Here is a 26,530-nt window from a genome sequence, read left to right as displayed (position 1 = left end):
GAGAAAGTAGGAGACAACTCAGCGCTTACAAAGTGCACGGGTCGCTTTCTCAAGTAAGTCAGAAGCTGAGAGCAGCCGCCCGGGGAACCTTCAGAGCCGTGATCTGGCAGAAGCCTGTGTTGTTACAAGCCATAGATGCCGAACACAGGCCTCGTCGCAGGAGCCAGGAGCCCGGCCGCTCTGCGGAGGCCCTGGGATGGAACCGCTGGGGCACGCCTCCCGCCAGCGAGCCCTGCGACGGTGAGGGCGAGACTCCCCCGGGAGAAAGACCCAGCAGGGCTGGGCAGTGATGGCGACAGGGCATGCTCAGGCAAAGCTGGAAGCCGGCACAGGGGGTGCTGCGCCCCTGCCTGGCCGACCCCACGACCCCGTGACCCACGAGCGGCCTCCTGCTCTCCCCTTCCTTACACGTTACCTCTGGAGCACGGGGTTCAGAGCAGGTCCTGCTGCCTCACCCCCATCCGGCTTCCCTGCACTGACCCCAGCCTACCCCCAGCACAGCGGAAGCCCCTTTCCCCCTACAGCTCTGAACAGTCAAGCTGCAGCCCTGGGGGTGGGGGTGCACCCAGAGCCTGGAGGCTGGGACCCTCCCTCTCATGGCCCAGCAGAGCTGGTGGGTCCCTGCAGGCCCCTCCCATCGCTGCGCCCCATGCAGCCCCCGTGCCACATCTCAGCCACGCTGCCCGCTGGATGGACAGACGGCACCTCCCTTCTCACCTGAGCCCACGGCCCCAGGTCAGCTGGCCTGGCGCCTGCCCATCGACCTTCCCTGGGGACTCTACACGCCCTCTCGGCAGGGACCGGGGCGCTGCGGGGGCGCCCTCCAGCCAGGGGCGGTGTGGTGTTGAATGACAGGCTTCTTTCAGCGATTCAAAGTTTATGCAAATGAGGAGGGAGAGGCTGGTCTCCAGGGAAACCAGCCACAGATCGCAGGCTGGGACTCAGCCCCGCCCCCCACCCTTCCCTGGAGGGGAGGGGCTGGGTTGAGTTAATCACCAAGGGCCAAGGAACCGATCAATCTGCACGAAGACCCCTAGGGTCAGGGCTAGGAGCTGGGGGCTGGGACACCCCCTTCCCCCCGCACCCCCAGGACCCCCACAAACTGGCTGCTCCTGGGTGGTTTCCCTGATAGATAACCAGCCAGTAAACCTAAAGCGGAGGTTTCCCCTGAGCTCTGGGAGCCATTCCACCAAGGTCCTCAACCCAGGGAGGGTCAAGGGACCCTCGGGGTGCAGCCCAGTCAGACCCTGGGCACCCAATGCCAGCACCCGGTGGCTGAGGCGCAGCCTCGTGGGTGAGCCCCGAAACTGGGGGTCTGCACTAACCCCGGGAGGTGTCAGACCTGAGCTGACCTGCAGGGCGCCAGCCCGCATGGGGTGCAGGGGGGGCCCCCTGGAGTCGAGGGGTGAGAGGAGGAGCGGCTGGGCGCTTGTCCCAACGCCGTCCCTGCCAGGAGCCGTCCCTGCGCCCTGTGCTCCCGCCCGTTCACCTCTGCCTTCTCCTTGAGATGAGGCACCGTCCACACGGACCTCAAGGCTTCACATCAGTGAGGCCTGACTTTCAAGCGTGGGGGGGGGGGGCCCGCATTTCAAGGAGGCAGAACGGTCACATCCTGCCAGCAAGGGCCGTTGGCTGAGCTGCGGGAACTGTCTTTATACCCCCTGCTGGTTCTGTGTGTCAGAACCCTCTTCCCAGTGCGTGGCCTTCTATTCATAGTGCATCTGTGGGGTTTTTAGCGCATAAGTTTTAAAATCTCAATTCAGCCAAATTTATTCATGTTTTGCTTTATAACTTGGGTTTCTTGTGCCCTGTTTGAGAAACCGCCGAGGTGGAGGCTCCAAATGCTGCCGGGCACCCCTTTTCACACCCGGGTCCTCCTCTGTCTGGAAGATGCTTCCGTGCACGGGCGGGAGGAGGGCTCAGTTCCCTGCGTGCACACGGTCCCCACGCTGACCAGGCCACCTCTTCCGTGAGTCGCACACAGCACAGACCACAGCAGCGGCCCCGCGTTCCCTCCCTTCCGGGCGACAGAGCCTCCATCCTCCTCCAGACGGCTCCCCGAGCCTGCTCCGCAGGGAGACTTGACCCCTGCCCGGGCTCTAGATGGTGAAACGTAGCTGCTCAGGGGCACAGAGCCAGCTGGCGGCCTGCCGCCGGGCCCTCTGCTGCCGGGACTCAGACCCCAGGCTGGCATCTGGCCACCTCTGGGCGCTGGGAAGGCTCTGAGGACAGGATGCAGGATGGACAGGGTGGAAGCCGGAACCCGGCCTCCGGGCAACCAGAGACCCAGCGCAGCAGCTCTGGGTGACCTGCCTTTGCGTGTGCTCTCCCGTGAGACAGGCGCACGCTTCCATTTGGTTCACGCTTCCTGTTAAGCAGCGGCAAACTCAGCATCAGCGGTTCTCCCTGCACCCGGCCGTCTCTCCCAGATCTGTCCCCCGTGACAGCAGCCTTCTGCTGCCACCGCCCGGACTTACACTGTTAGTCTTCCACCCGAGTGCTGGGATAGGTCTTCAGGTGCTGTGAAAAATGATGAGGCTTCAGTTACATTGCTTTACTTACAGACGTGGAAAAACCTGGCCAGACGAGTCCGAGTGCTACCGGAGCTGGTGTGCGCGTGCCTGTCTGCACTGCGGCTGGCCTGCCGCCTCGCCCCGCCCCGTCTGGCTGGGGGACACAGGCGGCAGCACCCCGCAGTATGAGCTGGGGCTCTTCCCCTGTTCTTCTGATCTCTAGACACAGACAAGCGGGGACGGCTGCCCACCCCCAAAGTGCAGAGGACTCGGGGAGAGCCGTTTCTCTACACAGCCACCTCCTTTCTCTGAGTTTCTTCAACTTCTTTCTTTCCTGGAAGTGGGGGACTGGTTTAATACCTTTAATGCCTACAATTCCATTCAAATTTTCTGCTTTGCTTGAGTCAATTTTAAGAAAGCACATTTTTCTAAAACCTTTTAACTTCAGCTCAGTTTCAGGACCCGCGGGGAGGGAAGCTGTCCGTAGCGCCCCTCGCAGCTGCTGGGGCGCCCGGCCGCGCCGCCTCCTCTGCCCCCGCTGGGCCTGACAGCCGGGACCGGGGCCCCATCGCGCTCCTGCAGCGGCTGCGCCGGCCTGGCTGCTGTGGTCGCTCGTCTCCGCTGCACACGAAACGCCGTCTCCCCCCCCCCCGCCCCCCGCCGCTGTTCCCTTCTTCACGCTCATGCGCGTTTGTTCCATTGCTCGCACTCTGTCGTTTACTCATGACCGTTCTCTCGCTCGCCAGGATTTCTTCTCCGCGAGCGGCTGGGGGGCGTCGGACACGCAGGCCCCTGCCCGTGGTGCAGGCGGGCAGAGGTGCGCAGCCCCGCGAGCTCCCCGAAGCCTCCGCACGCCCTGCCCCAGGCCCCGTGCCCGCTGCCCCGCCCTCGCGCCTGGCCTGCTGTCTGTCCCTGCGAGGTGGTCTGCATTTGCTAGACGTCTGCGCACGTGGAGTCACACAGCAAGCACTCCTTCCACTCTGGTTCCGCGCACTCTGCACCACTGCTCTGCGACGTGTCCGTGTGGGCTCGGCTACATCGCTGTTCACTCTGTTTCTCGCCGGAGCAGTGTTCTGTCGCACGGACACACCCCGTTTACACACTGGGCTGCTTCCCGCTTTCAGAGACGCCGCTGGGAGTGCCCCTGGGTGAGTCTGCGTGACACGTGCTTCCACGTCCCTCGGGAAGCAGAGCGGCAGAACAGCTGGGCGTTGGGCAGGCGCACCTTTAACCTTCAAGAAACCATCAGACTGTCTTCCAAGGTGACTACGCTACTTACACCCCAGCAGGGCTGGGGCCGGCCTGCCTGCTGGCTCGCCACGCCGGCATCTGTCCACAGGTCTGCTGGGCATCGCTTTAGTGAAGTGGCCGTTCAGATATTCCGCCCGTCCTTTAAACAGTTCTTCCTCCTCGTTGGGTTTTGAGGGTCTTTACATGTCCTGGGTCCAGGTCCTTTATCAGACACATGATTTGGAAACATTTTCTTCCAGTCAGTGACTTTATTTCTCATTCTTTTAATAGTGTTTTTCAACGAAGTAATTTTTAACTCGATGAGGTCCAGTTTACCGTTTTTTCCCTTTATGGAGAGCGCTTCTGGTGTTGTATCTGGGAAACTGCCCATCCCAGGTGCCAGGATTGTTTCCTGTTTCCTTCTGGAACTTTTGCACGTTTAGGTCTATGACATGTTTTGAGTTAATTTTTGCCTATGGTGCAAAACATGAAGTTCATTTGGCTGTTTTCACGTTGGGGTCTCCAATTATCCCAGCACCATTTGTTAAAAAGACTATTCTTTCTTGACTGAATTGGTGTTGAGCCTTGATCAAAAAGTAGTTGTGACAATGAACAAGTGAAATTCAAAGCAGTACTGTTTACATTATTAATACCTCCGAAAATTAAATACTTAGGTATGAATCTAACAAAACATACACAGGACCTATAGAAGGAAACTACAAAGCTGATGAGGGAGTCAAGCAACCAAATAAACGAGAGCTGCCTCGTATTCACGGACAGAAGACTCAACACTGTCACGGCGTCAGCTCTTCGCAGCCAGATCTATAGGCTCAGCACAGAACCCGCCAGAACCCCAGCAAGGTATCTTGCGGATGTCGACAGCTGATCCTGAGGACGGGGCAGAAGGCTCAGAAGAGCCTCCAGCTCCCCGGAGGGGGACAAACAGCTGGAGAATGGGCACGACCGGCTTCATGGCTCACCACGAAGCCGCAGTCTTTGTGACGTTGAGACTTATCAGGAAGGTGCACTTCATCATCCAGACAACCAAAAATCTACTTCCCCTTGCATACGTTTGGTCTTCTGCTGGGGTTCTTGCCTCACAGCTCTTAGAACTCCTGGAACTTCCTAAGTGAAGGACCCGTGAAGGTGTCTTTTGCTGCCTGAACGAGGAGGATTTCATCACTCGCCTGCGGGTAGGGTCTGGTTGTCTGTGGAGCCACCGTGTGAGACCAGAGGCTGGCACTCTCAGCCGTACCCCACCGGCACCAGGGGAGGGGCTGGAGGTGGCGCTCTGACGCCAACGGCCGATGATTTTCACCCACGGGGCCTCTGTAATGAGGCTTCCGTGGAAACCCAGAAGCACAGGCCCACAGAGGCCCGCCTTTATGCCCTCAAGGTGGCCCTGAAGCACCTGTCTCGAAGGTCGATCCTTCACAGAACCCGAGGAAGCACGGGGGCGGGGGCGGCGCACGGCCGGGGCCTTACCGGGCCATCTTGTCGCTGCAGGACATGGTGAGCAGCCTCTCCCCCTGCAGCACCCCGTCCCATGTCTGGATGCCCGCGTTCGAGCGGACCGGGATCGTCCCCTCGCCGGACTCTATCTTTGTCCGTAGCTGCCCTCTGGCTTTCCGATTCGGATGTCTGTCTGCTGGTTCTGCAAGAGACACATGGGGTGAGAGACTCCGCCACAGCTGCCGTCGCTCACCTCACTGAGAAGCACGTCTAACAACGCCCGCCAATCACACACCCCTGTGTGCACGCCTACCCTGTGTGCACAGAAGACACGCGTTGCCATCTGAGAACACAAAACTGAACAGGACGATGCAACACACAGCAAGCCGGGAAAGGGGCCCCTCAGGGGCTGGGGAAGGACGGCTTCCATCTCACCCGAACGATTTGTGTCTATCACTGAAGGTGAGCTGAGCACACAGGACAAAATGCCAGCCGTTGCTCGCTCTGCGCGATGGATGTGCGGGGATTTGCCGTGTTTCTTCCCCGTACAGTTAAGTTTCCAGCAATACGTCTATGGGGCGGCAGAAGTGAACCCACGGGACGCGTTCACAAACACCCAGAGCCATTATCTCTGGGTTACGCGAATACGGGGTGAGTTAAATTTCCCTTCTTATGTTTTAAAAATGTCTAGCAATTTGCTAAGTGGGTATGCATTGCTTTTATAATCAAGAAAAGTAATGAAATCAAATGTTCTTTTTGGAATAAATAATGCTTGCGCTTGTGGGAAGGGCTGAGGGTACAAACAGCCATCAAACAAAAGCCCCGACAAGAATGGGAGCAGAGCAGGGCGGAGGGCAGCGTGCTGGCCCCTCCCGGTCGGCCTGCTGCGGAAGGCCAGGCCCGCAGCCGCACACGCACTCACAGCTCATCAGAGACAGAAGGGGGACACTTGCTCCCAGCTCAGAGACCTGCGTCGCCCACGTTTAAACAGTGAAAACAATTTTGGTCCAATATTCTCGAGTCTAGTCTAACTTCCTAATTTATCAGAATCTGCATTCTCAGTCATTAACAGTTTCTAACTGAATTGCTGGCAAGAAAAACCTCCTGTTTTTATACATTCTGATCAGATCCACATTCAAGGTGGGCATCTCCACAAAGAAAGGGCACTGATGGTGGTCGCTCTGCCCGCATGGTCCTCTGGGGGAGCACCGGCCGCCAGAAGCCGAGCCCACCTTCGAGAAGCGGCTCGTGCGGCGAGAAGATCCGGGCGTCGCCGCAGGGGGAGGTGCTGATGTACAGGTGGAACTGGACGCTGTCCTTCAGCCTGAAGCCTCCGCGCTCCGACCTCTGAAAGATGGATCTTTTTTGATCATCTTTGTTACTGAAAGGAAACAAGTTGCAAAAATAAACCTCAAAGCTGTTGACAACGAAAGTTTAGCCTAGCACAGCTCACAGTGACTTTCAGAGGCCAGTGTTAAAATGGGGGGTTTCAGCCTGAACTGGGCTCTTTATTTTATATGTTAACAAGCAACACGGCTCCTGTCTGCTCACTGACAGGACGCGCCATCAGCACGCGAGCGACCGTTCCCTCTGCTCATCCACGGCTGCCGGCCACGAAGATGACACAAAAGAAACGGCTCGTGGGGATAAGCGGCTCCGGCACGGTGACCAGCACAGAACTGACACCCCCACTGGCAGCTCAGTTCCAGCCATGCTCACGCCGCACAGAACACGAGCACGTGCTCCGAACCCAGAGGCGACACCCGTGACTACGTGACATGCATGCACACGTGCATATGTGCATGCAGGTGTGTGTGTGAGTGCACGTGTGCATGTGTGCTGCCTGCGTGTGAGTACGTGTGTGTGCACATGTACACGCGTGCACACTTGTGTTACGTGTGTGCTGTAATTTAGTCAACCCTAGTCTGTAGCTTGAGCATCGTGAGGAAATCATTACCTAAAACGTTACTATTTTGAGACTTTTTCCATGATTACAGAAACGATGAAAAGTTTGCAGTACATTCTGACAGAAGGAAAATGCATTTCTTGAGAAACAGCTTCCTGGACGCATTCACCTGCTACACTTACTTTAAGTAAAGCTCCAGCTGCGTGTAGAGAAACCGAAGCAGGGCCCTCCGCGATATGATCTCCGCGTGGCAGTCATTCAGCGCCAGGCCCCGGTCGCTCATGTACTCGCCGTTAACACACTTCGTCCCTGTGGAGACACTTATCACCTTGGCATCCTTGACGTCCGTGCCTGGAAACAGGAGAGAAGTCATGCTTCGGGGGCCCGAGCCTCAGGGCAGGACGTGCACCCTCGCAGACTGGGGGTGCGGCGCAGGGGCAGGCGGCAGCATCCTCGCGCAGCCGCTGACCCCTCCCGGCCGCCACGACGGCCTCCCGCTGAGCACGTGCTCTGCCACATTTCTGGAAGCTACCCCTCCTGACTCTTTAGTGTAAAGATTCTAAACTTAAGCAAGGAGCCTCCTCTGAAACGCAAGCCTTTCCGTGCACAGTCCCCCCGGACACGGGTGGGGAGCTCCGTGGAGAGGTGGACAGGCTGGCCATGACCGACCTCGAAACTACCAAGGCACCAAGGGGGCCGGAGGACGGGCCCAGGGTAACTCAGGTGTTGCTCAGGGGCCTCTCACCATTTAGCTGCACTGGGAGGCCCACCAGCACTGGGGGGCTTCCGGGGAGCGACCCCCCTGACAGTCAGGGGTCCACAGGCCACACACAGGCCCTGCGGCTACAGGGCGGTGACCGCGCAGCCCGCTGGGCAGGATTTCACTCAGCCCCAGCGTCCTCCCTCTGAGGCCCGTTCCCCTCCTGTCTCTGCGCGTGAGGGAACCGTGGCATAGGGCGGTCACAGTCCATTCTGGGACTGGAACCAGGCCGCCTGACGCCACGCCAAGTACTTCAGGTGTAAATCGTGGCTCTGAGCAGATGGTCCCAAGTGAGACACACCCTGCGGTGCATCGTGCCCCCCGACGTGAGGTGCCCCTTCTGAGGCTGTCAAACCCGAATGAAAACAGTCTGCTGGAGGGGCGCAGGGCCTCGCCCGGGAACGACAGTCCTGCCTGTGCAAGCGGTCACCGCGTAGGAGGCAGAGCGCACACGGGAACCCAGGCAGTGGACATCGGAACACAAACGGGCCCCACTGAGGCTCAGAGCGCCCCACCCCGCCCGTGACATGCTCTAGCTGTGCCGGAGCACAGACGGGCAGGGCGAGCACGCGGCGGCCGTGTCCCAGGGCCTCGGGGATGCACTGAGTGTCACAGAGCCACTCCCGTCATGGTCAGACAGGTGAGCGCACCTCAGGGAAAGGACAAGGCAGCCACCTACATGGAGAGCTGGGCCCCTGGCCAGCGGGTGTAGACAGAGCAGCCACTCCTGGAGCCCGCCCTCTAGCCTCTTGGGCGGCTTCCTGTGCGCGGCCGTCCAGGCTCGGCCAGCGGGGCCGAGTGGATGCTCCAGGAAGAGAGGCCCCGCGTGACGGCCCAGACTCAGCCCCCACGGTGATGGGGGGCCTGCCCGCCCCAGGATCCAGGCACCCGCCATGGCTGTGGGTCCCGTTTGTCGGACCGACCCACGGGGCACTGCTCAGACAGCTGGCTCCCGGGAAGTGGGGCGGGGACGCAGGAGGGTTCCTTTGCTGCTGGGATCTTTGGGCAAGCGTTAACAGGGCTTCTGCCATCCCAAAGCATGTTTTCCCGATTTTCTGCTCTTGCTAGAGGGCCCTCCCTTCCCCACCCAAGCCACCCGGGAGCCGTTCTGGCAGCGTCAGCATCACTGGCGAACCCGCCATGTCCTACTCTCAAATGAGGCAAGAGCCAAGGGGCCTCCTGCAGTTTTCCAGAGCAGATCAAGACCACTCCCAGAAGATCGCAGGGCTCATATTAACACACAGTGCTTTCTCCAAGTGGGAAAGCTTAGGTTAGAGAGACGAACTTTGAGGAAAACACGTAAGAGCACGCGGCGGGCACTCCGAAGGAGGGCAGATGCGCTGCCCGCCGGGTCCCGGGGCTGTTCCAGGCTGAGGCGATTCCCCTGCTGAGCGTGAGGGCAGGCGGGCAGACGCACCACCAGCACAGTTACCTGTCGTCATGACGATTCCAGCAAGGACTTTCCTGCGCGCGTGAGGGGAGGAGAAGTTGTCCGTCAGGTCCCCAAACTTATCCAGAACCAGGCGGGCCACGGCGTCGGCTAACACCTGAGGACCAAGCAGGGGGTTAGCGCTCCCTTCAGGGCCACGTTCCCTGGCCTGAAACCGGAAACCACGCAGGAGCGTCGGGCAAACAAGCATGTGTGTGTGTGTGTGTGGGGGGTGAGGATGTGTATGAGGGTGTGGGTGGGTGTGAGGGGGTGTGGGGTTGTGCCCGTGTTTCTCCTCCCAAACACTCCTTGCAAACAGACACCTGAGGGGTGGGCGAGGGTCCCTGCAGAGGGGCCAGTCCAGAGCCCGGGCCATGGGAGCCAGGCCCCGTGCAGGGGAAGCGCCCTCACACCAGCCCGGCCCTTGGCGACAGCGCCTTCCTGGTCACCTGCCTCCAGCCCCCTGCTGCTCTGAGTCGGGGCGAGAGCCCTGGGGCCACACTCCCTGAGCAACGGGGCTTCAGGAGGACGTGACACCACAGGAGGTGCTGCCCGGCCAGCTCAGGGCTGGCCCGACGGGGAGCTTGTCTTCCCAGTGACACCACAGGCAGAGAAAGGGGCGGCCAGAAGAGTGATTACATTAGTCACCAGGCTCACAGCACCTGCCTCCCAAAGGGGCCCTTTCCATGTGTCCCAGTTATTTCAACATCTAAAACTAGTTACCTGGCTCGGTCCTCGGAACCAGCACTGTCAGAGCCTGCAGGGCACCTGTCACTTAGATCCAGTGACATGGGACGTGTGCGCAGAGGCCACACGTGTAAAGGGAGAGTGTAACGGGGCGTCTGGAGCAGCTCAGCTGGCGCCCTGCGGTATGGGCAGAGCTGCTCAGAAGCACACGTGTCTGTCAGCCTCGGACGCGCCCACTGCACGGCCTCCGACTCACCTTGGGTATGAGGGCCCAGGGCGCGCGGGGAGGTGATGTCCGAGGGCAGGTGTGTGAGGACCCGCGCCCGCCCTCCCACACTGGTCTGGAGAATTTAACGGCCAAACCAAGGGCCCCCTGTGGGGCCTTTAATAAAACCAAGAGAAAAGTCACTCGTCCTAAATGGTGCCTTTTTGGGAAGAACACAGCTGTCAGGGTGTCCTTCCCCATCACCACACCAGCAGGTACCAGCGAGCCCCAGCAGTCGGGATGTGGACAGAGACCCGGGGACGGGGCCCGGGGACCTCACTCTGCACCCAGTGTGAGCCGGGAAGGCGGTGAGCGCGCAGGCAGAGGACGGGCATGTGGCAGCACGATGGCGAGGGTACCGGAGAGGGGACGCAGCCTTCCAGTCGACAGAGAAGTAGAAACAGCAAGAGGTGAAGGGAAAGCAGAGGAAACAGGTGTCTGCTCCACACAAGCTTAGACGTGGCTCCGAATTCCCAGGGAAGAGCAGCCGAGCTCAGCCCGAGTCGGACCCTCCGCTGGGGTGGAGCCTGCGCTGATGGGCACCCACGGCGTCGGACCACCCTCCCACCCCGAGGGGGCCGGGCAGGCTCTCCCTGTGGACTTTGGGGCGCAGGGAGCAGCACAAGTCAAACCCGCGCCACCCACCGCCCCTCCCGGCCCGACACGGGTGGCGGGGGCCCTGGCTCGAGGCTGCACCCTGCATGACGGAGCACCGGGCCACGTCAATCAAATCAAATTCACTGACCCAGTGCTCTGCGCTCACCATGCGGGCAACATCGTCTGATTTTTAAACCTGCTAAAGCCGCAGTGAACACTAGAAAGGCAAACATCCTAAGACCAGGGACAGGCAAACCACGTCCTCCAAGGGCCCCCCAGGAAGACAGGAGGACCTTTCACTCACTCTAGGTTGCACCTTTGGAAATCCCCAGTGGGGAGGCAGTGGAGCCCAGAAATAAAGCTGCAAGGCCGGATCCTTTGAAGGCCGCCCATGAGTCCTCCAGGGAAAACGTAACCTCACCCCGAGCTACCACGGGGACCCTGGGGGACCTGGGGGCCACTGTGAGCAGAGGGGGGTGGGGTTCCCTGGACTGCTGAGCTCCAGAAACTGCAGTGCAGCCTGTGGAGCAGGGGCACGTGGCGCTGGGCGGGGAGGAGGCAGCCCTTGCTGGCCCACACCCTCCCGGTCAGCTGGATTTCAGAAGAGCCCTCCCCAGCCAGCTCCACTCGGCCCCAGGGAAGGAGCCCAGGCGCTGCTCCACAGGGAAGTCACAGCCAGGCCTGGGAGTGGCCGCCAGCACACATGCGTGCACACGTGTGAGCGCACGCACACATGCACGCACACACACAGACCAGCGCGGCGGTCCCCACCCAAGACGTGGGGTTCGTGACACTTGGTGTGACTCCAATTGTCTTGCAGACAACTGCTGATGTGAGGGAAGACTCGTCACATCGGACGTTATTCTGAACTCAGGTTGAAACACGTGGCAAATGGTAAACCCGAGAATAACAAATCACTTGGGAACGAGCGCCACCCGTTTGTAAAATTACAAACGGACTAAGAGTTTCTGGGGGTAATGTCAACAAGAGGTTAACGCGGGAAGCGGTTATTTGGTTCATAAAAAATCAGTAATATACTTTGAATATGTTACTTTATACTGATGCTGCATTTGGCTGCTTTAGGCAAAATAAAATCAATTTCCTTCTGTTCAAACTGAGAACTGTGGGCCATCTGAGGTGACCCCTGCACACAAAGGCCCGAGAGGTTCTGGGCCCTCCTGAGGGAGGCGGCCCTCCTGCCGGCCGGGCGTCCCACGTACTTTCCGACCAGGCCAGTGTGTATCTCATCTTCAGACTGAGCTATTACTCAGGAAGGAATGGAGGGTCAGACTGTCTCCCTGAAGGCAGAGTCCTTCAATAGACCAGAATAATTCTGGATTTCCGGGAAGAGAAGCAACAAGCCGTGGGAGAGTTCTGGGGTGCTGAAAAGCTCTCTCCTTCCCTCTCCCTCCGAGCCCACCCTGGACAGCCACACCCGCTCCAGGGCCCCGCTGGGACCTGCCGTGGGGGCTCCAGGTGTGGGCGCCAGGGTGCTCGTGGAGGGCCCTGGTGCCCCTAGCCTTTCTGACACGTGCTCCCCACTGCTGTGGCCCAGCCTCTGCCTGGACAGCCTCCGGAGCCTCAGTCCTGCTGGGCTGAGTCCCTGACCCAGAGTTGGGTTTCAGCCGCTGCCTGGCCAGCCTCACCCAGCCTGCACCTGGGACTTCACACGAGGCCCCGAGGGAGGGCACCGCTGAGCTGGGCAAGGTGCCAGGGCCCTGACCGCCCCTCCGGGCCGGGCTGTACCCTGCAGCCTTGGGCGGGCTTCCCAGCGACCACAGGAGCGGCGCGCTCAAGGAGAGGCCACCGGGCAGCTGGACTTACCAGGAAGCACCTGTGCTGAGGACACAGGAGGAAGGAGGTCAGATCCTGTCTAAAAGCATTATTGAGACACGCCAGGTTTGCGAGCGGCTTTCCTCACCTGTGGTAAATGTAACTGAAGGCCTTCGCTGGGGATGGGCTGGCGAGACGGGGTCTGGTCCAAGTGCAAGTTAAAGACAGTCGCCAGGGCAGACTGCGCGGCCCGGGCCTTGGCCAGCTTTTTGTTCCTCCCCGAGCCCTCGAAGAACTGACCGTCCACCACCACGGACATGACAAAGTTCTTGGCGTGGCTCTCCCCGCTCTCCGACAGGAAGTCGTACTTCAGTCCCGGGCGCAGCTCGTTCAAGATCATCACGGGGTTCTTCCCGCTCGGGGGCGGGAAGGGCGGGGGTATGGGCAGCGGGGGCTGGGCCAGGCCGGCGGGCACGGGGGACGCGGACAGGCTGAGGTCCCCACTGGAGCTGAAGGAGTCGTCGCCGTTGGAGCCCAGGTAGAAGGGCGCGTCCGACCTGTCCGGGGTCTCGAAGCCGTTGAAGAGGGCGTCGGGGAAGTCGGCCTGGTCGGACGTGAAGTCCGTGTTGGCAGACAGGGTCCGGCCCATGGCCAGGTGGGCCTCGGAGGCGTTGGGGAACTGCACAAAGGACCGCAGCGCCTTCTCGGCCGCGTGCAGCTTGGCCTTCTTCTTGGTAGGGCCGGAGCCCTCGAACACCTGTCCGTTGACCTCGACGGACATGACGAACAGGGGCGCGTGCACGGGCCCCGTCTGCGACAGCAGCGTGTACTGCAGGCCGGGCTTGATCTCGTTGAGCTGCATCAGCGCGTTCTTGGGCAGCGCCGGCCCTGGCGCCCTCCTCCGCTTCTTCAGGCGGAACTTGGCGTGGCCGTTGCTGCCCTCCTCCAGGGGCCGCTTCCTGCCGCCGCCCCCGCCGCCCCCGCCGCCCCCGTTGGAGAGAGGGGCACCCTCGCCCGGCCCCGGGGCGCTGCCGTCCGCGGGGGGCGCGCCGTCCAGACCGCAGTTTTCCTTAACATCTGTGCTCGAACCTGCGGTGCCCAGAAAGAGTAACTTACAACGCCTTCGTTGCAGGATCTTGTAAATGCAAAATTTATAGATTCCTTCATCTGTCTTTGTAACTGGTCAAGTGATGTGTGCTCATGCACTCCCCCCGGCGGCCACTCCCCCCAGAAGCCAGCTAAGCTGAAAGGAGGAAGCTGACGTCTTGCTAAACAGTGCCTAACGCTGGCTCTGTTGAGTGTCGCCAACTGCTTTTGCTTTAAAAGATGAATTTTTAAATGATCTTTTTCTATGAGAATATTCAGAAGCATCTAGAGACTTTATGCCAGTTTATCAAAATGTGGGATAATAAATTGATCCCGAAACCCTGCATTAGTAAGTCTAGCATCAGTGCTGATACACGTGCGCTTTCCTTTCGCATTTCCCTCCTTTGCGAAGCCCTTTTCTCTCAGACTGTACTCACACGGGGCTTTCCACTACAGCACGCCCCGGAAAAGAAACAACATCTAAAACATGCATTCACAAGCTAATGTCTTTCTCTGGTTTAAAATATTCAATCAGCATGTGCAGTTATTTGATTTAGTTCATGGATCAATCTTAGAAAACTGCTTATGTGATTATGTAAAGTGTTCTGGCCTTTTAGAAGCTACTTTTGAAGGATCTAGCTTCACTTCTAGTGAAGTGAACTTTCTCACTTAGGATTTTTTCATTATGTATGGGGGTTGACTCACCTCCGAATAGTTAATACACTCCACGATAGAAAAAATACAGAAGACACGAAAACTGGAGTGTTTAGGACTTCCTAACTTTCTGACTACAGCTGGCAATTTTGTCTTTTGAAGGGTATTTGTTTTTTACAATCAATAAAGATAATTTCAGAACTCTAAAAGTTCATGGCAAAATAAGTATGATTTTAATTTCAAAAACTTAACTCCTTTAAGTTTATCAAACTTTTAAAAAAAGGAACGAATTCCTTGCCTCTGGTTAGTCCACGTGGGGGGCCGTCTGCCCGTGAGCGCGGGGGCACGGATCCCGGACCTCACAATGTTGCTGATGTGAAAGTATTTAAAGACCTGGCTTTCAAAAATCCGCAGTAAATCTTTAATCAACCAAAATATTTTTTACAATTGTAGACTAATTTACAAGTTACCACCACCATGTGGTGGCTCTAGGGTCTACTTCTACTGCAGAAATAAAAGAAGATTCTCTCTCATCAAGTGAAGGAAACTGGAACACTTTGGTGAAAATGCTCGTCAGCTGTACCCAGGGGAGGGCGGGCTTAACGCGACAGGAAGCCTGTCAGGGCCATCAGCTGCCAGGCCCAGGGCTGGTTAAAGTGCCCTGGCTTCCAGGGCTGTCGCTGCTCAGCTGAGACGCACAGAAAAACCCTGGGCCAAGCACCCCCCATGGGAAAGCTGAGTCCACGCTGCGTCAGAGACTAGGAGACTGACAAGCTTTCTCTGCGGACTTCGTTCCTCCCCAGCCCTCCTGACACACACACCACTTCTCCCAGTTGACAAAGCTGATGGAATGGACACTAAATTTTCATTTATAACATCCTCCAGCAAAAGCTCAATAGGTTACTCCTTTCGGTGCTCAAAGGAAACAAAAAGTTAAAAAGGGCAGAGCAAGACAGAATTTAGATTAGCAAACAAGCAGGAACACCACGCACTAGACGAGAGCTCACGTCCCGATGTCGCTGAAACATCGGCAGCGGAAAGCGCATCGCTGTAAGTATGTTCTGACGTGCATTTAATCAAATGTTTGTAATCCCTGAAACACATGCTTTCCTTTAAGTAAAAATAATCAGCACTGACTGACAAAGGATCTTGAGATTATAGAGAAATACACTTTCTATTATGCACAGTTCACATGAATTCCAAGTTCTTATTTGCTCCAGAAGCTCACATTCTACCTTATTTAAATGCTTCTATGCCAAGGAAGATAAAATACAGAACTGGACAAAGACACCCCACCATCACAGCTCTTCTTAAGCAGAAGCCTCCTCCTCACAGACCACGCTAATTTACTTCACAGATGCGGATATTAATCACGACAAAATATTTCATTGCTTTCAAAATGAGAAGATACAGGCCAGGCATTTCAGCTGCAGCCCTGGAACCAGCAGCTTACCTTTCCAGAAACCTCATGCGGAAGGATTCTCTATCGAGGTCACTTACCAGCAGGTCGCCCTGGCGATGGTTACACCATCTGCACACCGTGAAGCTTCCACCCAGACCATGACCCCCACCATGGACAGCAGCCCACAGGCCTGACAGAAAGGAGGAGCAGTGCTGGGTGAACTGGGACTGGTGGGGGGGCTGGTCCTGAAGAGCCCAAGAGGAGCTCTGCCCCTGGGGGGGCGCCCAGCACATGCTGGCAGGGGCGCGGCCTCAGGCCCGAAGCTGCACCTGCTCACGGCTCCCAGCGCCGTGTCCCAGGGATGGGCTCCGGCCGGAGGGCGCGTATGGTGCGGGTCCCTGACAAAGGCCCAGCAGCTGCAGCACATGGCTCGCGGCGGCCCGCCAGGCGGCACGCTCTCCCGGGGAAGTGGGCTATGTGTGCAGATCAGCGCCTGCAGGGCCTCCGCTGCTGTGTTTGGGGTGAGGCCACAGGGAAAGGGACTGAGCTGCGTCCTGGTCCCCGAGGACACGCTCAGTAAAATGTCACCTGTCCTTCACACCCGCACGCTCTTCCCGGGGACAGCCCAGCACGCACGTGCACAATCAGAGCCCTGGTGCCCCTGCCGTGCTGCCCCCACCAAACGCCCCCGCCCCTGAGGCAGCACCGACTCCTTCCCTGACTGCTCTGCCGTCCAGGCCTAGAGGCGGAGCAGGGGAGCCCGTCCACGGAACTTTCCACAGAGAGCTATGTCGAGGGGAAGCTGAGGCCCTCTGTCCGCTCTGCCCCAGGGGGGACAGGGAGTTTCAGGCCACACCAGCCCTAAGGCTCATTAAGTCTTCAGAAACTTAAGATCCGCAGACTCACGTGGGCCCTTTCCCTCAAAACGCAGGGACAACCCAGCGTATTTGAAGGGAAATGCTTACGTACTGTTATCCCACATGCCCAACCTCACGGCCATGGCAGACACACATGGGAGAAAGCCGGCTGCTACTGTGGGGACCGCGCGTGACTTAGCGGGAGGCACGCGCATCGTGGCCCCGGCCGATGACAAGGGCGAGTACCCCCGACAAGCGGCCGTGAGGGAACGCCCACAGCAGACACCAGCCCGAAGCGGACACACACCACTGTCAGCAGCCTGTGTCACACTGGCCCTGCTAAACACGCTCACACACTGAGACTTGCCCAGGAGACCAGCGCTCGGGACCACGTGGCGGGCCGAGGTCTTACTCATGTTCTCTTCATCTTCCAGGTCCATGGCAAGGAGCTTCTGAGGGCTTCTTGACTGGCGGAGGCTGTTTCTGTCTGAAAGACAGCAAGAACACAGCACTGAGCCCTGAGTGACACGAGGTAGGTCCCCTTCCGTGGAAAGCTGCTCAGACAAGGGCGGGTGGGTCCGGCCTCCGGACTGGGTGACTGGTAGCTCCTCCCCCTTGTGCGTGGTCAGGACCCGGGGTCCTGGCCAGGCCCCTGCTGCAGCAGGGAGGACTTCAGGGCGCTGCAGAGAGCGGCCTGCTCCCCAGGGGTGGCGGCCGTGCAGAGCTCCGAGCCAGGGGAAGGCGATGCCCTGTGCATCTCAGAAAGACGCCCCAGGACGGAGCCCAGACCGCCAGCCACTTGCCGACCTGGGTGCTGGGGAGACTGGGGTGGGTTATAAAGTAAAGCTACTGAGCAGGAAGAAACAGGTACCGTGGTCACTCTGCCTCTCAGCCTCAGCGGCGTCTCATGGACAAAACTAAAACACATAGAATTTTTAAAATCTGATCCAACTTCTTAGCCACATACAACCTATTTTGTTGGCAGGAGAACCACAGGAAACCCTCAGAGAACAATTATTCCAGTTATTTCATTATTAACAAATTAAAGAGTTTCCTCTTTCTAAATACTCCGGCCGTTCTTTGCAGGACCGCACTAGCACGCGACCTGCGGTGCAGGACCCCATCAGACTGCCGAGTTCTGCAGGCACATGCTGCTCTGCACGCAAGCTAGGTTTATATTGTAAATCACTAAAAACCAGTGATTTATAATAAACGGTGACGAGAATGTGTTAAAACGTGCATGTATCTGAAACAGCTTTCTCACATAACGGACATCTAAGACACAGTTTTCATGACAATCGTGTGTTAGTAACACTAATTCTCACTGTATAGCTGGCAGACTCGTTGCTAAAAGCTTAATGAGTTTCTATTTAGAATCCTTTATTCAGGGAAGCGTTCCAGACGTTTTAAAAGCATTAACATTTTGTACTTGTGAGTTACTCCAAGGTGTAGTTTCTGAAAATCTATTACACAAAGCACAGAACTGCTTACCAAGGGACCTGAAGGGAATCAGACAGGCTCGGGGAGATTCAAGTGTTGTGCGGGGAACTGGCTGTACTAAGGGGTTGTTTTCAGTCCTTGCCGGCGTGGAGACAGCACGTCTCTTCCAGGGACACACACTGGCAGGGACACACACAGAGACGCTCGTGGACGGGACGGTCCTTGGGTCTCGTCATCACAGACTGCAGGGCGGAGGAGCGGCCAAGGTGCCCCGGCTGGCACCTGCTGACGCCGGCTGACGGTGCGCGGGGCTCACAGAGCCACCCGTACTGGTGTGCTTTGGCGTCTCCATTATGGAAGGTGTCATGAAGCTCGCTTCCTCCAGGTCTGAACGGAGGTAGGACGTGGGCACAGCGCCAGGCCACCGCACGCCCTCGGGAAGATGCAGGTGCTTGAGGGGCCTCTCGGCTGGAGGGTCGGGGGGGGGAACGTGGCGTGTGGTGGTCAGCCTGAGCCTGGAGGAGAGGTCGGGTCGGAGGCGAAGACCAGAAGCGGGTGGCGTGGGGCAAGCGCAGAGGCTGTGTGAGACGGGCACTCACGACGCAGCTCCGGGAAACACAAAGTACTGGTTCTGGAAGCAGCCACACAAAATGGTCCGAAGCCCTCCGCTCGTACCGGCTGGAAGCCGGGCTTACAGGCGGCGAGAGGGGCTCGTGGCGGGGCTGGGGGCGGGGCACGGAGCGCATCCTTTCCCTGCCTGCTCGGTGCAGCTGAGAACCCCGATGTGGCAGGCACAGCGCACACGGGGAGGCGCTGAGCGGTGAAGGGACCGAGGCCGCGTGGCGGAGAGTCCCCTGCAGCCTCCCTCTGCATCGCCATCCCAGACTCGGAGCTGAAGAAGCCGGCTACCCGGAAACACCAACGGATGGACCAGAAAACCCTGACAGAAGTGCTCTCTCTGTCCCAGGGAGTCAGAGGGGACCTCCCAGCAGGCTAGGGAATCGGCAGACCCCATCTCCCACCCGGCACGGACGTGGGGGCCCTGGCTCTCACTCCCACGGGGCTGTGAGGACCTCTTCCCTCCCACTCACAAAGCACAGTCACGTGGGGAGCCCAGACTCCCCGCCTCCGCCTGCTGAGAAAGTCAGCCGAAACAGTGGGCTTAAGTAAGATTCAGACTCTAATAACATGTCCAGGTTTCCACCAAAAATCATCCATCATCCTGAGAGTCAGGAAGATCTTAAACCGAATGAAACAGGAAGACAGATGCCCACCTGGAGATGGCAGCATCGCCTGAGTAAGGTTCCAGAGCAGGTGTCACAGAAAGAAGGGGCGAAGCCGGGCCCTGATGGCAACACTCACTCTACAGCCTCGGTCGCCAAGGCGGGCGGCCCGGGGAGGGCAGACGAGCAGGCCACAACGGAGCAGCGCGGAGGACTGGAGACGGCCGACGGCGACAGAGGCGCGGGAGCAACGGACTAGGGAAGGGCGCTCTTGTCCACAAGCCGCTGGAGCAGCCGGGCATCAGATCTCACAGCCCGCGCAGAGATCCACTCGGAGGGGCCCGTGGCCTCACACGTTAGGCACAGAACCATGAGACTTTAACAAAGATCACGGGAGAAAATCTTGGGGAATCCAGGACTAGGCAGTTTGCAGACTAGACACCAAAAGCTCAGCCCATAAGAGGAGAAACGATAAACTGGACCTCATGAAAATTGAAACCTTTGCTCTGCTAGTGACCCTGCTAAGAAGCTAGAGACCGGGAGCAAACATCTGACAGCCACGAGCCGGACAGAGTACACAGGACATTCTCCAGCTCAACAGGAAACACACGTCCCTCAGAAAGTAGGGGAAGGACACTGAGAGACGCTTCCCCAAAGAACACACAGACGGAAACCAGCACGTGACACGACGCCAGGGCCACGGCCCGCAGGGGGCTGCGACCCACGACCACGTGAGGCCCCACCGCACACCTGGGAGAACGCCGCCGGGCCAGGGTGGCGACACCGAGCGCCGGCGAGGACGCACACTGGGTCACTCACACTGCTGGTGGGGCAGGGAACAGTCTGGTGGCTTCTCAGAACTAAAATGGGCACTCGTCCCCAAGGAATGAAGACGCACATTCATATAAAGAACGTGCGCAGGAACGTTACAGCCACTTTATCCATAACAGCTCCAAACTGGGCACCCACACGCCCTTCAGCAGGTGGCTGACTGACTGGACGCAAGAGAAAGGAACAAACTGCTGACAATGACCCGGACGGATCTCCAGGGGAGGAGGCCGAGTGGGAAAGGCCAACCGCCCACGTATACGCGCCACAGCCCGTTCACAAGTGAGCACCGTGGGTCTGAAGGCGAGGCTCCCCCTAGAGGAAGGCTCTAGCACTGGCACGTCCGAGCCCGCCCCCCGCGCCCAGGCCGGCCGCGCCCACGGGTGCAGACACGGGGGCCCACTGTGGGCTCCCCGGGGTGCAGACGGCACCGAGGTCGGCACCCTGAGCCCTGCACTGTTCAAGGGTCAACTGTGTGATGTTCCTGAAACGAGAAAACTAAGTGAGAACAGGTGAGTGGCGGCCGGGGCCTGGGGCGTGGCCACGAAGCCCAACGCGGGGCGGGGCCCCGGGGGCGGCGGGCGTCCTCGGTCCCGGCTGTGCCGACAGCCACGCCCGGCGTGACAGGGAACGCGGCCCCCCCCCGTGTTACCCCTACGGCTACGGGCACTTGTCCTCTCTCACAGTAAAAAGGCCCGTCTCTGCGGGGCGGGAGGCGCCCGCGACGCGTGCCTGATCGGGGACGGTGCCGAGACGCCGGCCGCCTGCGGGTCCGGGCCCTGCCGGGACCGAGGCGGTGGGCCTGAGCGCCGCAGGGGCCCAGCTCTGCAGCGCCCGCCGCCGCAGGGCACGCCTTGCGCCCCGGCCCTAGCACAGTGACGTTCCGGGAGAGGACGCGGGCACGCCTCCCAGCGGAAAACGAGCCGGCCGGCCGGCCGCGCAGAGCACGGCGGGCGCGGGGCGAACGCGAGGCGGGGCGCCCGCGGCGCCGGCAGTTGCCGCCTGGGCACCAGGGCTCCAAGCGGAGCGCGCAGCCGCCGCGAGCCCTTCGGAGCATTCGACGGGACCGGTTTTCTCTCTCTCTGAAAAGCGCCTCATAACGGCCTGAACCACAAACACTGAAGAATTAAAACTCCTTCCAAAACCCCTCACAAAATTCCAGGGATGGTCAATGAAAGGAAAGCTTTATTTGACAGCAACATTCAAATAACTTCTTCATTTTCCAGGACTCCTCTAAGGCTTAACAAGGGAGCTGAACCTGAGGCAGGGAGGCGTGAAAAGACCTTTAAACTCGGCACCAAACGGCTTGGGGTTTAGGTTTGCTTTGCTTCCAGTCGTAATTCCAGCTTTTCTTTCTAAAATAGAACCAGACAGCTGATAGTAAAGGTGATGTGGGAAAACCATCAGGTTTGAAGACTCTGAACTGAAGGAGCATTTAGGTGGGACTGGCCCCCAGCCTGGAAACGACGGCGCCTCCGCTGACACGAGGAGCAGTGGACGGAGCAGGACAGGTGCAGGCAGAAGCACACAGCTGGGGGGAGGTGGCGCCCCAGACCAGTGCGTGCAAACCCACTTTCTAACAAGTGGGACTGGACAGTGCATGGCCACACGCAAGAGGAGGAGGCAGGGCCCCCAGTGCCGCTCAGCTGGCGTCAGCGCCAGTCCCCCGCGGGTCAGCTCTGACTTCCAGGGGCACCCCGACTGGCAACGGGCCACTCCCTAGGCGGGCGGTGGGCCACCTGCTGTGCGACTCCCCACACGTTTGTAGACGCCCGTGCTGTAAGACGGGGTATAAACAGGTACACACGTTCTGTGGACAGTGTTCCTGTCAGCTTCCGACAGTGTCCTTGCCTCATCGCTTCCTCCCCTCCCCTCGGTGAGAACAAAGGATTCTGGAATAAAACAGGAAGAACACAACTGATTCGTATTAAAGATGCATCAGGTCGTGAATTCTCTATTGTGCTGGTGGAAAACACTGTAAAAATTCACTGAAGTTTATAGATTAAAAATGTTCAGATAAACAGCGAACCTGACAAAGTTACTAGCAATTATTACTGGTTTTAATCTATTCTACTTTCCAAAAAAGACGGTTTTTAGAGAAGTTTTACATGTTCTTCATGACTGTTACGTGTTTCAGTTTTAATAGCGACACACTGCAAATTTTTAAAGAGAGAAGTGTTGAAATGAAGATTATTTGTGTTGATTCTTCATGTAAATCAAGCAATTTGCGAAAGGCTAGATGACTTTTGCAGCTATAGCAAAAAAAACGAATAACGATTTGATTATTTAACAAAGGTAAATGAAGTGTAAAATTCTAATATAATTTGAGGGAAAATAATCTGAAATTCAACAACTTAATCATGCATGTTTAGGGAATGCACTCATAGTTGCATTTTCCTTCCAAAATTATCTAAACAACATAATATCACTAAAATATTCAAGGCATTCAATTTATAATACTTTGCAATGAATTACTTTCCTTTCTAGGAACCCATCCAAGCATGTGACTTGGTCCCCCTCCAGAGACTCCGCACACACAGGACAAGACATGGCAGGCGGTACGGCAGTAAGGTCCATGCGCTGCTTTTAGCAAACATGTTTTTTTCTAGTGAAATGCAACTTGGAGTAATTAAAATAAGTGTAGCAAGTGACAAAAACCCTCCTGGACCCAGTAAGCAACGACCGCAAGGTCGCAGACTACAAGATTAATGCACCAAAGTCAACTGCTCTCCTCTCTACGAGCAACGAGCTGGAATCTGCCATAAACAACACAACAGCATTTACATAAACACCGCCCTCCCAAAATGAAGTTCTTGGGTATAAACTTAACAACAGACTCTATATGAGTTAAAGTGCAAAACTCTGATAACAAAATCCAAGAACTAAATAAATGGAGAGACAATCCCTGCACGTTACTGGCGATACCAGCTCTTCCCAGCTTGACCTACAGACTAGGCTCCATCCCAGTCAAAACCCCAGCGAGGCATTCTGTGGGCGTCAGTGCCCTGACACAGACCTCTCTTTCCCGCCGTGGCCGTCACGGCCCCCCCAGGGCGGTGCCTCCGCACAGGGACCTGCTCAGGGAGGGTCTGTCCTGACCTGGGGGGCGCTGTCTGTGACCGGCAGTCTGGGTCTCCTGGCGGCCAGCCTCCTGCCCCGGGCCGTGAGGGCGGGGGGCGCGGGCTCCTTTGCTCTGCAACCCCCGCTCCTGCCACACGCCTGTGAGGACAGGCGAACAGGTGACCCCAGGCTCGGCCACTGCAGCCAAAGCCAGAGCCACACACGCAGGGTCCCCCTCACTTTCCTAGACGAGGTGCTGCTGGTTAACAGGTATCCTGGTCCGCAGCACCCCACCCCCCCCAGAGTCTTCACTCGGTGTTACAGCTGCTTCCCCAGAAATAAAGCACCCTGCGCCCCGAAACCCTCGCTGGCTGTCGGGCGGCGCCGTGGGCTCGTCTTTGCCGGAAGGAGAGGCGCTGGCCCTCATCAACGCCTCCTAACTTGTAATTCTTACTGAAACATGCCAACTGCGCCGTGCTTGTCCGAATGCAGAGGAGCTCCTGTTACCGTCCAGACCTCAGGGGACAGACGGCACAAGGTCCCGAGGGAACCGGGCGGGCGCGGATCCAGCACCACAGTGTGGAGGGGCCGCAGCCAAGAGCCGGCCCCGCGCACGCCGGGCGCCCTGGGGAAGAAGCGGCGGCAGCCCGCAGCGGACGCCAGAGCCCGAGTCCCGCGTCCCTCATACTGCCGCCCCCCAGCGCCTGGCAGCAGGCTTCCCTGGGACGGCTGGGAGAGCCTTCTCCTCCCCAGGGACGGCGGGTCCTCCTGCGTGCTCCCCGCCCCCCTGTGTGCTCCCAGCCCCTCCTGTATGCTCCCCGCCCTCCTTCGTGCTCCCCTCCCTCCTGCGTGCTCCCCGCCCCCCTGCATGCTCCCCACGCCGCCGCCCTTCCCTCCCCGGCCCTGAGCTCCTCTCCCACGTGGGGCACCCGCTGGTAGGACAGTGGTGGGCGGTCCCCCCGGAACGTCGGGGCTACCTCATCACGTCTCGACTAACACCCGGGTCCCGATGTGGGCTCCTCTGAGACACGCCTACGCGTGACAAGTCTCACCCTCACCTGCCGAGCCTGAGTGGGAGGCGCTCGCAAACGCAGCCGCGGTAACCCGGTCACTGACGTGAAGGGGTCTGCTGGGCTCGGCTGGCGATGAAGGCGGCCCCCTGCTCACTCGGGGGTTACGCCCGCGCTGTCGGAGGTCCCTCTGCCCCCGGAGCCGCCTGGAGGACGAGGATGGCTGTAGCGTCGGCGGGGCGGGGCGCGGGCGGGAGGGGCGCGGCTCTCAGGGCTCCGGCACCACAGCGCCGCGCCGGCAGGTCCGCGCGCTGGGGGCGCTGTGCCGGGCCTGCACACCGCAAGGTCTCGGGGCGTCACCTATGGCCCCTGCTCCAGCACGGAGCGGGCCACGCGTTCACAGTGTCCACGTCCCTTGTCACGGGTGGCTGTTTTGGTAAATCAGATCTCCAGGCTCACGTGCCACAAGAGAAAACGGGCCTTGATGGAAACACTGGACGGGCCCCCTCAGGGGCCAGCGAGGCCTGGCTGACCGCTGCGCCGCCTGCAGCCTCAGCCCCGTGGTGCTGCCAGAGCCCGGCCGCTCGGCTCCCGGGAGCGCTAACACGGCCGGGAGAACGTGCTCGCCAGCCGACGGCCTCGCAGGCCACACGTCCCGGGTCTTCTGCTCGACCACCCAGGGGCCACGACAGCAGATGGGATAATGAACCACGGAGCTCAAGGCGTGGGGATGAACACCAAAGGGGCAAAGCTGCCCAGACTGAGCTCCTCTCTAGGGGGACGCCTACTGCAGCCAAATAGTGAGGCAGCAAACACAATTCCACCTCACTTATGATCAAAGCCCACAGACTACGAGTTGAAGTCACAGCCAGGGCAGCTTCCAGCAGACGAGAGCTCTAGACACATGAAAGCTAGAGCCTCTGCACAGACGCGATGATCAGTTGTGCTGAGCACCGAGAGAACTATGGAGCTGAGCTGCGGGGAACGCTGACCAAGCACTGCGGGGACAGCCCGGCGTGCGGGCGGCTGTGAAGGAGTGATGGGGCCGGGAGCACTAAGATTTGGGAGAAGCAAGTGAACAGAGCGATGCAGCAAAGCGTGAGTGATGAAAACACAAAAAGCAACTTCTCTGGGGCTAACACAGCCACGCTGCCCTGGACTCTGTGCCGGAGCCCCGGTCCTCAGCCCCCCGTCTGCGCTCTACTCCGCGTGAGGCTGGAGGTGACGGACGACAGAGGGCTGCACTGAAACTGCGTTCTTTGGGTGACTCTTAGCCAGCCTGCTGGACAAACCGCCAGCCACCCCGGCACGTCTGGGGGCCCTGGGTCCCCCTTGTCCCACTGGGCACCGGAAGGCGGAGGGGCAGGGCCAGTCACTCCTCTCCTCGTGGGCGCTCTCCTCCCGGGGGACCCGCAAGTGGCCCCAGGCAGGAGTCAGGCACCACTGGATTTCTGGCCATAATACCAAAATCCGAGGCTGTAAACAGTCACTAAACTCCTAAATCTAAATTCAGTTCCAGGAATTGGAAGAAAATTATGCAGACTTGCTCACATTCAATGATTTTGCTACAAGGATTATCACCTTAGCTTTTCCATAGTTTATTCTGCATCTCCTAATTCTTACAATAAATACTGCTTCCATACTGAGAAAAAACTTTATTCCAAGCCCTCCTTCTACACGCAAACACCTTGCTGTGCGGACCCCGCAGCAGCCTGAGAAGGGGCAGACCGTTCCCTGAAACTGGCCACGGTGATCCGGCAGGCCCTGCCCCCGCCCAGTCCCCGCCGCAGTTACCGCCAAGCACAAGGGCCGCACACTTCTCACGGACGTCAGCGAATGCTGGAGCTGGTAGGTTTTAGCAGAACGTCAGACCTCAGAGACAGAGCAACGAAGCAAAATAGGGACAGAATTAAATGCTCATAGGTAGAGGACACACTGAGGGACGCGGGACCGCTGAGAAGGTCTGGAAGCTCAGGGCACCTGGGGGCCCGACGGGGAGAGCCAGGCGGCCCTGGGCTAGTCCTGCCGGGGGGCCCCGACTCCCCACGAGTCTCCATAATCCAGCGTCACTGGCACAAGGGCACCAAAGGGCACCAAAGACATCAAGCTCTCCGACACAGCTCTGCAAACTTGAGTCATTTATTGCTCTCAGTCATCACCATTACACACACTCTTCTAAACGTGTGTATTTACACCGAGCAAATATGCGGAAACAAGTCTTGCCTGAGGTTAAACTGTAATTTATGAAGCCTACAGGAAAATTTTCTGACGGTCCCATGCCCCTTCCTACGTTCTGCCCGACACCCACCTCGGACGAGGCTCTGGAGGACAAGACAGAACCCCCGGGACGGAGCCCAC

The 26,530-nt window shown here is 58.6% G+C and overlaps 1 protein-coding gene across 8 annotated transcripts in view; it reads right to left on the bottom strand.

Moving 5' to 3' along the window:
* The window catches only part of ADARB1 (adenosine deaminase RNA specific B1), a 112,585-nt gene that overhangs the window by 22,489 nt on the left and 63,566 nt on the right, over nt 1-26,530 (bottom strand). For 5 of the 8 annotated variants that reach the window (XR_004139581.2, XR_004139582.2, XM_031460895.2 and 2 more), the window contains exons 2-7: nt 16,979-17,098; nt 12,761-13,701; nt 9,294-9,408; nt 7,284-7,452; nt 6,428-6,576; nt 5,229-5,397 (exon numbers count right to left, since the gene is read on the bottom strand). Coding sequence is in view for 6 of the 8 variants with exons in the window: in XM_031460895.2 (XP_031316755.1) it covers nt 5,229-5,397; nt 6,428-6,576; nt 7,284-7,452; nt 9,294-9,408; nt 12,761-13,701; nt 16,979-17,051 (1,616 nt within the window). In the remaining 2 variants the exon portion in view is untranslated. Of the gene's footprint in view, nt 1-5,228; nt 5,398-6,427; nt 6,577-7,283; nt 7,453-9,293; nt 9,409-12,760; nt 13,702-16,978; nt 17,099-18,102; nt 18,277-26,530 lie in introns of those variants that run through there. The other 3 variants (XM_031460916.2, XM_031460901.2, XM_031460911.2) reach the window with 3 other exon arrangements.

This window comes from Camelus dromedarius, chromosome 2 (assembly GCF_036321535.1).
Source record: "Camelus dromedarius isolate mCamDro1 chromosome 2, mCamDro1.pat, whole genome shotgun sequence".
Lineage (NCBI taxonomy): Eukaryota > Metazoa > Chordata > Mammalia > Artiodactyla > Camelidae > Camelus > Camelus dromedarius.
The sequence above is the reverse complement of the archived record's forward strand: the minus strand, read 5'-3'. Positions and strand labels throughout refer to the sequence as shown.